At 43.5% G+C, this 12,447-nt stretch overlaps 1 protein-coding gene across 1 annotated transcript in view; it reads right to left on the reverse strand.

Moving 5' to 3' along the window:
- Nucleotides 1-12,447, reverse strand: part of UBR4 (ubiquitin protein ligase E3 component n-recognin 4) — a 161,355-nt gene that overhangs the window by 44,240 nt on the left and 104,668 nt on the right. The window contains exons 72-79 of the mRNA XM_044668702.1: nt 10,745-10,870; nt 10,477-10,605; nt 8,065-8,408; nt 6,877-6,967; nt 5,953-6,037; nt 5,693-5,820; nt 1,653-1,782; nt 927-1,084 (exon numbers count right to left, since the gene is read on the reverse strand). Of these exons, the coding sequence (XP_044524637.1) occupies nt 927-1,084; nt 1,653-1,782; nt 5,693-5,820; nt 5,953-6,037; nt 6,877-6,967; nt 8,065-8,408; nt 10,477-10,605; nt 10,745-10,870 (1,191 nt within the window). The remainder of the gene's footprint in view (nt 1-926; nt 1,085-1,652; nt 1,783-5,692; nt 5,821-5,952; nt 6,038-6,876; nt 6,968-8,064; nt 8,409-10,476; nt 10,606-10,744; nt 10,871-12,447) is intronic.

Below are 12,447 nucleotides of genomic sequence, written 5' to 3' on the forward strand. Positions count from 1 at the left end.
CTTGATATCTCAGAGAAATCCTTTGGGAAGACTTCTTGGGAAAGAGTAAAACTGAAATTTATATAGCAGTCTCAATACTCCAAAGAAAAAGGAAAGAAGGCTCGAGAGGGAATGAACTGGAAGCAGCTGGTTACATGCACTACTTGCTTAGTAGAGTCAAGTGGCCTTTTTACTAAGGTCTTTATGAATTAGTTTGCATGATGTTATGTAAGTTGCTTGAATTTGAACAAAGATTATTTTAAAGGTATTTCCTTAGAAAGCTCTTATGAGTTTGTTTTAGAAGAAACAATTAGCTTTCTGCTGAAGTCTTCATTTAATAGAACTCTCCTCACAGAATAGGTTATTTGGTTCTAATGTATAACTATATTTCTTCAAAATACTGGAGATGGAAGGCACTGAGAAGAGAATGGGAAAAATTAGAGATGGCAGAAGTTTAGAGAGAAAGGAACAAGGAGAGGAAGAAGGAGTCTGAGAGAAAAGAGAGGACAGAGAGATAGATAAGAGAGAAATAGAGAGGTGGAGAGGTGGGAGATGGGCACAGGGGTAGAGAAGGGCAAAAGACAAGAGGAAAGGTGAAGGAGGAGAGGAGGGAGACGTATGTTTTGGGCTCTGAAGCTCAGCTACATTAGTAGATGAACTACAGGAGAGGTGAAGACAGCCACCAAAGGCTGATAAGCAGGCAAAAGAGGAATGAAAGAGAGCCTGCTCAGCCTAAGTTGACTACCCCATCTACTAAAAAGTAGCATTAAGCCCTACTTGATTCTGATAGAAAAGGCCCAGGTAGGCAAAGACACAGGAGAAAGCTGTAGGAGTGGGAAGGGGCAGAAGATATCTCTTAAATAGCGTAGCAGTGGCTCAGCCTGTCTTGTGTGTCATTCCCAGGGCTCTGGCTAAGTGGTATCACCTCCAGAAAGATGATCCCTTACCTGCCGCAGCCAGTTATTATGACCCAACTTAAGATCCAAAGGCGAGGTCCTCTTCCCCCGACGGCTCATGTACTGTTTCCACCTCCACACATACTTCTCTGTCAAGTAGAGCTGACGAAGCTCTGACCTAGTGGAGGATTTCCCATTGGAATCCAAACCTGTAACGTGGAAGGAAGATCAAGAAAAACAAGGCAGTCTGAACAAAAGGGGTGAGGGTTAGCAGCCACAAGTCTATTGTTCCTGTGGACTTCTGTTCTTCTCCTCAAAGGTAGGGACTGTTTTTCCCTTTCTTTATACTCTTAACATTCAGCATAGTACTGGGCATACTGTAAGCACTTAAATGCTTGCTTAAATTCACTCTAGACCTTCAAGCACTATGTAAATATGAATCGCAATCTACATTGTCATAGGATTCAGGCTTTGATGTAGTTGTCAAAGTTTTTTCTTTAAATTTTTAAATGTATTTATTATGGGTATATAAATAGACATTAATCTTCTAATATACAATGGATAGGAAATTGTGGGCTTCTGTCACATATGATTTGTTTTCCAAAATCATACATTAATTGTAAATTGAAAGGAATAAAGCTGCCCATTTGTATCTCCTCCTTTCTGTGTCTTTTATTAATGCTCTTTTCTAATAAAATTTTGTTTTGTTTTGTTTTTTTCAATTCCTAAGCATTTTTCCCCTCCCTTCCCCTAAGCTTCATAAAGAGAAAGGTGAACCTCTGGTGGGGAGGCACTTCTTCCAGGCCTCATAGGATGCTTTTGGGTCTCGCTTGAGCCACAGCTGAGCCTGGGCATGGATCTCATTGCAGTATGGTTTAACTGTGGTGAGAGCTTCAACAGGAACGTCCTAGGGGAAAGGGAGATGAAACAAGAACTTTGCAACAAGCCTGAGATGTCAAAGCAAGAAACCTTGCTTGTATTGGTAAGTTCTCCCGATAATCCCATTGGGGCAACAATGGCTCCAGGATTAATTTGGGGTTCCTGACTTGCCACTGCTTCATGTAAGATGCTATTTACTTAAGCCAGCTCCCAATGATTCTTTTTTTTTTTTTAAACCCTTAACTTCTGTGTATTGGCTCCTTGGTGGAAGAGTGGTAAATGTGGGTGAAGTGACTTGCCCAGGGTCACACAACTGGGAAGTGTCTGAGGCCAGATTTGAACCTAGGACCTCCCATCTCTAGGCCTGACTCTCAATCCACTGAGCTACCCAGCTGCCCCCTCCTAATGATTCCATTTGATTTTATGTCTTCTTAAGAGATTTTATTTTTCATCTCGGATCTCACCCTCTCTGCCTACTTTTCTAACTAACTCTGAATATAAATTGCCTCACAATAAAAAGTCTTTAATTGAATAAAATTCAGGGAATAAATCTTTGCCCCTACTATTGTCTCAAGACCTTAAAGCTCAGAGAGATCACATACAAAGGCTTAAGATTAATTGATGCTTCTCTTAGTTCTGACCCACCTACTACTCCTTATTTCTAGACTTCGACTTTGTCTGGAAGAGTATCTAAGCCTTCATCTACTTTAAGCAAACTATTTTAGAGAATTATAATCTTCCCAGGGGGTCTTCAAACAAAGGCAGTCATTTAGTATTAAGCATCTACTATGTCAGGCACAATGTTAAGTGCTATAGATAACCAAGGGGGGGAGGTGGGGGGGAGTCCCAGCCCTCAAGGAGCTTAATCTCCAGGCAAGACAACATACGAACAACTATGTACATATAGAATACAGTCATCCCTTGCTATATTGTGGTTCACTTATTGTAGCTTCACTATATCACAGGTTTTGGTTTTTTTTTTAAACCCTTACCTTCTGCCTTAGAATCAATACTGTGTATTGTAAAGGCTAGGTAAAGGGGGTTAACCTGCCCAGGGTCCCCCAGCTAGTTAGTATCTGAAGCCAAATTTAAACTCAGGACCTCCTGTCTCTAGACCTGACTCTCAATTCATTGAGCCATCCACTGCACCCCATATCACAGATTTTTAAAAAATATGTGTCTAATTTGGTTTTGCAGAGTTTTTGCTGTATCACAGGATTTTGCGGATGAATACTGCACTATACAAAATGGAAATACAGTACACCACTACCACTTGCAGAAGTTTGCCAATGTGAGATTGTACATGGCACACTATTGGCTAATGGAATGAAAGGCGACCAACTACAGTGCTTTGTTCTATATCCTGGGCACTGATTGGCTCAGTGACTGTAGCATCAGTCTATTTGCTCTCCTGCTACTTCACGAATTTTCACCTATTGTGGGGGTCCCTGGACATAACTTCTCTGATAGGCGAGGGATCACTGTATATACAGGAGAATTATAGCTAGCATTTCAATAGTCCTTTGAGATCATAAAGTGTTTTATAAACTCTATCTCACAACAACCCTGAGAGGGTAGGTGCTATCATTTATCTGCATTTACAATCAAGGAAACTTAGGCAGGCAGTGGTGTCTTCCCGACTCCATACCCAGTGCTCTATCCACTTTACACCTTGATGTGAATATTCTTAGAGGAAGGTACAAACTATAACTAGCCTTAAGACAGAGTAGGAAGGATTTTGTGCAGAAGATGGGATTTTAGCTGAGACTTGAAGGAATTCAGGGAAGTCAAGATGCAGATATGAAGGGGAATTCTATTATGGGAGACAATGAAAATGTTTCTGGAGTGGCAAAAAAGCCAGTGTTAGCTAGGTGGTCCAGTGGTTAGTCCTGGAATACGGAAAACCTGAGTTCAAATCTGGCCTCAGGCACTTAATAGCTGTGTGACCTTGGATAAGTTACTTAACCTCAGTTTCCTCAACTGTTAAATGGGGATCAGAACAGCACCTACCTCCCAGATCTGTTGAGAGGATCAAATGAGATAATGTTAAAAATGTTTAGCATAGTTCCTGGCATATGGTAGACACTATGTAAATGCTTATTCCTTCCCTCTCTCCCCACTGAAGACTATGAGAGGGAAAAAAAACGTAAGACCGGAAGAGGCCCAATTACAAAGAGGTTTAAATACCAAAGAGGATCTTGTATTTGCTCCGGAAGGCAACAAGGAGCTACTAGAATTTAAAGAATAAGGGGGAGTGCCATAGTCAGACCTACACATGAAGAAAATCACTTTTGTGACTGAATGGAGGATGGATTAAATCAGTAATAGCGAACCTTTTAGAGATGGCGTGCCACAGCCTCCAACCCACCCCCCCACCCCCACCCCAGCCAGGGGAGGGAGGAAATGCTCCCATTGGGCTGCTAGGCAAGTATGGAGAAGGGGAGGAGAGTGGCCCAAGCGCTCTGCTCCCCTCTAGCTATGTGCCACACTGTGAGCTATGATCCCCTCAATCCTAGCTCCTATCTAATCCCACCACGGGAATCACCTTCACCACAGAGTCAACAGGCTGCTGCCTGCTGCACCCTCATGCAGCATGTGAACCACCCCCACTCCCACCTGTGCCTTGCCCCAGACAGAGGAGGGGGAAACACTCCCATTGGGCTGCTGGGTAGAAGGGCAGGGGAAGTCAGGAACATCCTCAGGAGTGTGGAGAGGGGGTGGGGAACAGCTCTGCCCCTAATCCCTCTGGCTTTCTAGTAATGAACTCTGGCCACAGAAAAGGCTCTTTGTGCCCTTTTTGGCATACACACCGTAGGTTTGCCACCATGGGATTAGATTGTGGAAGGCCCAGAGGCAGTCTGACCCACCAGCAGGCTACTACTCCAGACATAAGGAGAGGCAGGCCTGCACCAAACGCCTGGCAATGTCAGAAAAGGAGGTGTATTCAAGAGATGGTACAAAGGTGAAATTGTCAGGCCTGAGCAACAGCTTAGATATGGAGTAGTGAAAGGCCTGAGAGGGTGGTGGTGTCCTCTACAGTAACAGGGAAGGTGGGGGAAAGATGAGTTTTGCTTTGAATCAGTATTGAGGTTATGATTTCTACTGGACATCTAGATGTCTAAAAGGCAGTTGGGAGATGTAAGACTAGTAGTCAACAAAGAATTTGGGGCAAGACAAGAAGATCAGAGAACTTGTCAGATCTGCTTACCAGGGAAGAACTCTTCCCTTTAGGGAATGGTTTCTGGTCTTAGAGGTACATTCTAATACTGAAATTTTATGAGAAAAATACCCAACATGCCAGTCCTCTGATGGTTCTAAGTTTCTCCCTTTCATCTCTCTGAATCCTCTAATCTTATTTTTTTTTGTCCTTATTATTTTGTTTGAGCCTATCTTGTCTGCACCTACCCCCCAAATCCCCAGAATTACCCCAACTACCCTACTCAATCCCTCAAAGGTCCATGTCTTTCCTCATTTAAAACAAGGAGGAAGGGAAGGGAAGGTCAGGCCTGTTAGGTACTTCTTACAGATGCTTCACTGATTTGTACCATGTCCCTAATCTGAGAGTGTTTCCACAGTTTCAGAAAGCAAGTAGCTTCTGCACTTTCTAATTAATTTAAAAGAATTGTAATCAAGTAGAGGAGGTCTGGGAAGTCAAAAATCTGTGCCTGAAAAAGCCCTAGAGGGAAAAGGGGAAAAAAAAACACAAAACAACATAAGATGAAGTCTTAGGCAAAAGGGCTCATGAAACTCTCTGAACTCAATTCCTCATGGGACTATATTTGAAATACTCCCTTTCTCCATGGGAGGTGCAGCAAGATGGCAAAAGGCAATAGGCTTGTCTGGACTATCAGGAGCCCCTGAAGAGCAGCAGCTTCTGGCACCCAAGCACTTCAGCTTGGCTATGCCAGCTATGGATTGGCCAAGAGTCCAGGAAGTACCTTGTTTTTCTTGCTGGTGGGAGCAGGCGGCTTGATCAGCTTCTGCAGGATCCTGAGGCACATGAGGGTGATATTTTCCACAACCACAGGTGTTTTGATGTTTACAGCCATCAGGAAAAGACTAAGAGCTGGCAGGGAGGAAGTAGAAACACCAAGTCACTCCCATTCCCCAGGAAGTATCCCAAGTCCCAGCAGACTTGGCTTCTCCAGAGCCTCTGCCCTCAACCACTTGCCCCTGATCCCCAACTTCCTGAACTCACCACAGCGCAAGCGAAGTTCCCAGCAGCTATCCTCCTTTGAGATGGAGTCAGTCAATAAGAGCATTTCATACTGAAGGCTGCTTGCCTGCAAGATCAATGGAAAGAGAGGTACAGATGGGTGGAGAGTCTGCCTGTGACCTTTCATTTCTGACAGGATTCACTAAGAGGCATCTCAAGGCTCAGTGAGGAGTTTAACTCTCCCAACACAGCCTGTGGCTAAACTGGCTAGGTTAGGCTAGAGCAGGGGTTGGCAACGTATGGCCCTCGAGCCATATCTGATGGCTCTTTTGAGGGCCAGATATGGCTCTTTCTGCAGGAGCCATAAAGTCCATTTTTTTTTCAGGCGCTGTTACAGGAGCGGCACTGTGAGCACTGTACGGCTCTCACAAAATTACATTTTAAAAAATGTGGCATTTATGGCTCTCATGGCCAAAAAAGTTGTCGACCCCTGGGCTAGAGAATACCTCTAAGTTATACCAGTGACGACAATTCACACTGTCAGCCCTCACTGCAGTGAGTGCAGTGCCAAGATCAGTGCCCTCATTTTAAAGAGAAGCAGAGAATAGCTTGCCCATGATCATGCAACTAGTTAAATGTCCCAGTGAAGATCTGAACCTAAATAGCCTAATTCCAAGGCCCTCATTCTTTCCTTATATTGTGCTTCCTCTCCTATTCAAGACACCAAGAAAAACAAAGAAGGTAAAACATTAATTGGTCCAAGTACTGATATTCTAACTGACCAGCTCTCTGAGGCTGGCCTTAGCATGGGAATGGCAAATTTGGGAACTGAGTGGAGCAAGTGTTCCTTGTGTCTTCTGGCACCACAATGAAACTGGGTGAATGTGGAAGGAAGAAGGCTTCAGGACACCAAGTGATGGAACCTGGGGAAATAGAGGAGAAATGAAGAGAGGCTAGTGCCCTTACCAGATCAGGGTTGGCCCAATGGCCTTTCAGGGCTGCTGAGACCTTGCCAATAATCAGGTCATTCATTTGCTGAGTTGCTTCTGGATTATCCCTAAGAAGAACAAGAAACAGTTATTAGCCTCATTATTGGCTTTGATCCCCCTAATAAAAGACAGTCCAGGTACTGGAGGTTTAATTTTCAGGGCTCCCTAATTAGAGAGGTTTCAGTTTCCTGCCTGGGAGAAGGACCTAGAGACTCCACTAGAGTCTAGTGGGACTAGAATCCACCATGGGAACCTTTCCTTAACACTGTTCTTCCTCTACTGAGAGAACAGCAACACCACCACCAAGATGGCTCCATAGTTCCAGAGCACCCCCATCCTAACTGCTCCTGTCCCTTCCACTACATCTCAGCTTCCCACACACATCAAATCTTCTTTGTCTCCTTTGAGTATATCTGGAAAGAAGCTCTCTCAGTTTAACCACTATTTCCCCTTCAAATTTCTCCTCAGGAGTCACTTTGATAATTCTATGTGACGAGCAAGGCACTGAACTAGATGCTGGGCACACCTAGGCCTGCCAAATTACTGCTCAAAGGTGACAGACCAAGAAGACTGAGAAGCTCTTGAAGGTCAAATAACCCATTCTTCTTAATCCACTTGCTAATCTCTATCATAAATTTATTTTTTGCTAAAGTACAACTCAAATGTCACTTTCTCTATAGGGCCTTCCCTGATTCCCAGTGCTCCTCCCACATTACCTTTCTAAAGCTTTAATCCCAAACAAATATATATAATAGCTCTCTTTTTTCCTTACTAAACTGTGAGTTCCATGAAAGCAAGGACCTTAACTCAAGAACACAGCCCTGTGCAATGCTCTGCATCAAGCACTTGATGCCTGCTGAATTGAAGTCTAATTCCAGGTTCTCTACCATGTTTCTTTCTTTCTTTTTTTTAATCCTTACTTTTTATCTTAGAATTGATAATAAGTATTGGTTCCAAGGCAGGAGAGTGGGAAGAGCTAAACAATTGGGGGTTAAGTGACTTGCCCAGGATCATACCCCTAGTGTCTAAGGCCAGATTTGAACTCGGATCTCCTATCTCCAAGCCTGGCTCTCAATCCACTGAGTCACCCTCCTGTGTTTCTTGCATAGCTAGCATGATGATCTCCCAAATAGATACAAGATAAAAAGGATGATCTGGTTTGTACCTGGTGAGGAGACACATGAGCTGGCGGACTTCCTCCCGCATGGCAGCTGCCCCTCGGCGCAGATTGTAATCAAAGAGCTCCCGGATGAGGCCCTGTGAGACGAGGATGTGGCGCAAGGCTGGGTTTGTGGCCAGGGCCCGGAGCAGTGTGATACAATGTTCAGTGACTGCTGAGGCACAACCATAGCACTTTGTAGAAGAGGTGTGACCACAGCCTAAGACTGACAAGGCTCGGTACTGGCTGGCGGTGAAGGTTGGCTGCACTGTTGTTCGAGATGACTTGGTAGCTGCCTCCCTCTGCTGCAAATCATACTCTAAAAGCTCTTTCCGTGAAGCAAAGACTTTCTGGAGCCAAGAGGAATGGGAAAGTAGGAGGAGTCAATTATTATAAATCAGAAAAAAGAAATAAGCTTTATGCTAAAAATCCATCTCAAAATCTGATTGAGAAGCCTTTGTCTTAAAGCCTTATATATTTCAGAGGCTTCAGACTTCTTGAGCCTAGTGCTCAGAGCACTTTAAAGATGTTGGAAAACTTGGCTATTATCATGTTTTGTGACAGTCTAGGAAACCCTCCAGTTTTGGGAGGGGAAGAGATGGGATATTTGCTTTTAGTGTAATAAGCATACTCCCTCTCCTGCCTAACAGCTGTTCCTGAGAAAAACCTTTTCCCTAAAAGGATTAGCTAACTTCTCAAAATTTTTTCCACCCATTTCCAGTCTCCTCAATGTTATTATACTATTCATTATAACTGTGCACTGGTGCTAGGAATGGCCACTTAATTCTGCACACCACCACCACCACCCCATGCCTCTCCCCCCACCAGTAAAGACAGCCTTTTCCATGTAGCTAGAACATTAAGATGTCTCATGGCATAGTCAGGGTGTGTGGGGTAAATAGAGGGGTCTGAGAAAATCGCTGGAAGGTGAGGGTGAGAGCCTAGCTGTCTAGCTATCTGCTCCAGGCACACCTCCTTCTTCCCCTCCCCCCGCCCCCAATGTGGTACTGCTTCCTTTTTCTGGAATTTCTTATTCCTGAAGCCTTTCATGCTAGATGCTTCCTAGATGGCCTCAATAACTGGCGCCTTGCTGCCTGTGGCATCAGAGGTGGAAAACCAATCAGACATGCTTGGCTGAAGGCCCCTCCCTTCCCTGTAAAACATCTGGCTCCGGTCCACATTAAGGAGCAGCCAAGTTCTATGGGATGGAACCCAGAGATGCCTGCACTGAACTAGGGAAAAGGAGAGCCTGTGTGATGCAAGACACCACCAGGATGGATCAAGGGCAGAACCTGAAACCAGACGACGTTACATTGGCTCTCAGGTCATCTCTTCATCTGCTAGTCTATGCTATCTCTCTGGTAATTTGGATAATTTAAAAATTATCCACATCTTTTAAGTAACTAGTTTTGTTAGCATAGATTCATTTTATGGACAGAAAAGCTAAGGTACCAGGATAAAAGCAGCTATGACAAATATGGCATGAGCTGATCCTTGGTGGCATTCAAGCTGGTGGTCTCCCAGAGCCCATCTTTGTGAATGCTGGCACAGTGAGATTTTTTTTAATCTTACCTTCTTTCTTAGAATTGATATTAAATATCAGTTCCAAGGCAGAAGAGTGGTAAGGACTAGGCGATTAGGATTACTTTACTTGCCCAGAGTGACACAGTGAAAAAAGGTCCGAGATCATCGTTCAACCCAGGACCTGCCATCTCCAGATCTGGTTCTCTATCCACTGAGCCACCCAGCTGCTCCACAGTAAGCAAGATTTAAAAGACTCCAGGCAAATACAGTTCTGATACATGAACTGGCAAATTGTTCCATTCATCTTATGGAATAAGAACTTGCATGGCAAGAACTCTGGAAGGATGTTAATCTCTATGTTTGAAGAACAGCATAGTAGGACATTAACATCAGATCTCTGTGATTCCCATGATGCTTAGTTGCTAAAGATTATCAATTAGAGACAGAAGAGACCTCAGCTATATTTGGTTCTACCCTCTCATTTTTAAATGTGAAGAAACTGAGGCTTAGGGAGTCTAAGGGACCTTCTCCTGGTATCATGTGGGGATAGGCAAGGACTAGTCTCAAGAACTGCTGAAGTCCCTTGAGACTCTCCAAGTCTCTGTGAAGAGGCAGGCAAGATTCAACTTAGGTTTTCTGAATTCACAAACAACACTCTTACCCAGGCTATTTCTCTTCCTGAATATGCTCACTCCATTCCCTGGCAGAGACCGTCAAAGACTGGGAGTAAAGGTCACCTCATAGAAGAACAGTTCCCCAAGAACTAATCCTTCCAGCTGGTTTGGTTTAGGTAATACCAGGGTTTGAATTCATGAATAAGGACTTCTGGGCTGCTTTAGCTAGCATATCAAAACTCCTCTGCCTCCACCAGGAAGGTCCCCCAAGTTTTCATACCTGTATGATCTTGGAGAGTTCGTCAAAAGAGTTCTTACATTCTCCGCAGTACTCCTGAGCCAACTGTAGGATGTAGCGATTTACACTGGCTGATGTAGAGCTGATCCCCCCAGCACTGCCTGAATCATCCTGGAACCCAGAAAGGGCAGTTATTTGGCAGCAACTCCCAGAGGGAACATACACATCTGGAAGACTTGACTCTTACCATGTGAGCCAATCCTCTCTGCTTCCCTCTCTCTAATCCCTCCTTCACTTAGCTGGGTATTACCTGGGGTTTTTCAGGAGCTGCTTCATTCACTTTGCAAAGCAGATTTTCCAGCTGTGGCCTGTGTCCCATTAGCTGGTGATATACTCGGTCAGCCTTATCCAGAAGGGTATTGATGTTGGTCACGGCCTAGGAGTGACAGGCAACAAGAGAATGTCCCAATAGGAAGGATGCTGGAAGATCCTCAAATCTTAACTCACACCCACATGAGATGCCCTTCTACATCCAATCCATCAATGGTCAACCAGCCTTTATTTAAAGCTCTCCAATAAGAAGTGGAACCCTATTACCTCCTAAATCAATCCATTCTGCCTATGGAAAGCACTGACTAGTAGGGAACTTTTCCTTCTATGATGTTTAATTCTGCCTTCTTGCAACTTCCACCTAAACTTTGACCCCTAGGGCCAGATAGAATAAACTGAATTCCTCTTCCATGTGACAGCTTTTCAAACACCTATGGGCAGGTATCATTTTCTATAGACTAAACATCCCAAGTTTCTCCAACTAATATTCATCCTAATTGCCAACCTCTGGACCTTCTCCAACTCATTGGCACCCTTCCTAAGACATAGTGCCCAGAAATGAACATTCTACAGCATGTCTGTCTAATCCAACCAGGCAAAGCATAAATTGTGGGACCACCCTCTCCCTTGGCTTGGACATTACCTCTCTGAATGAAATCTATAATTGCATTTCTTGTCTTGGATTCCACAGATATGGCAGAGAGAAAAGGGTTCCAAGCCATTAACTCACTCTACCATTCTTTAACACTTTATGTTTATATCTTATTAAACTGCAACTTATTTAAATTGGATCAATATTGTAGGTCTGATAAGACCTAGAATCCTTAATTCTTAACTCTGTCCTATACTATATTAGCTCTCCTTCCCAGCTCTGTGTCATCTGTAAATCTGATAAGCATGCCATCAAAATCTTCCTCCAAGGTCACTGACAAAAATGTCCCACTGTCTAGGGTCAAAAACAGGCTAAGGAAATCCTTCAGACAAGACTGGATCAAATTGTGAATGAAGAGTCAATCATCAAGCAGTTCTGAATCCAGCAAATGGTACTATTCCTCTATCTTTTCCACTAAAATAACATACAAGGAAGGCAGCTAGATGGTTCAGCAAATTGAGAGCCAGGCCTAGATAGAGAAAAGAGAAAAGAGGTCCTAAGTTCAAATCTGGTCTCAGACACTTCTAGCTGTGTGATCCAATGCACAACTTGATTCTAAGACAAAAGGTAAAGGTTTAAAAAAATAATAAACCTGAGAAATTTTATCAGTTGCTTCAGATAAATACATAAGATCATTCATATATATATATATATATATAATTTTCCAGATTTATCAGTCTATCAGTCCTGTTAATCAACCAATAAATATTAAGTACCAGGTACCAGACACTGTGCTATGTGCTAGAGCTACAAAAAGAGGTAAGACCTCAAGAAGCTTACAATTTAAAGTGGGATCTAACAAGCAAATAAACATATACAAATAAGCTTTATACAGGAAAAATAGGAAATAATTAACAGAGAGACAGCACTAGAATTAAGAAGGTTAGAAAAGGCTGCCTGTACAAAACAGGATTTTAGCTGAGACTTAAAAGGCCAGGAGACAGAGGCAAAAAAGGGAGAATACTCCAAGCATAAGGGACAACCAGAGGAAATGTCCAGTTGAGAAATGTTTTTGTTCATGGAATAGCAAG

The sequence above is a fragment of the Gracilinanus agilis genome, chromosome 3 (genome assembly GCF_016433145.1).
Source record: "Gracilinanus agilis isolate LMUSP501 chromosome 3, AgileGrace, whole genome shotgun sequence".
NCBI lineage: Eukaryota > Metazoa > Chordata > Mammalia > Didelphimorphia > Didelphidae > Gracilinanus > Gracilinanus agilis.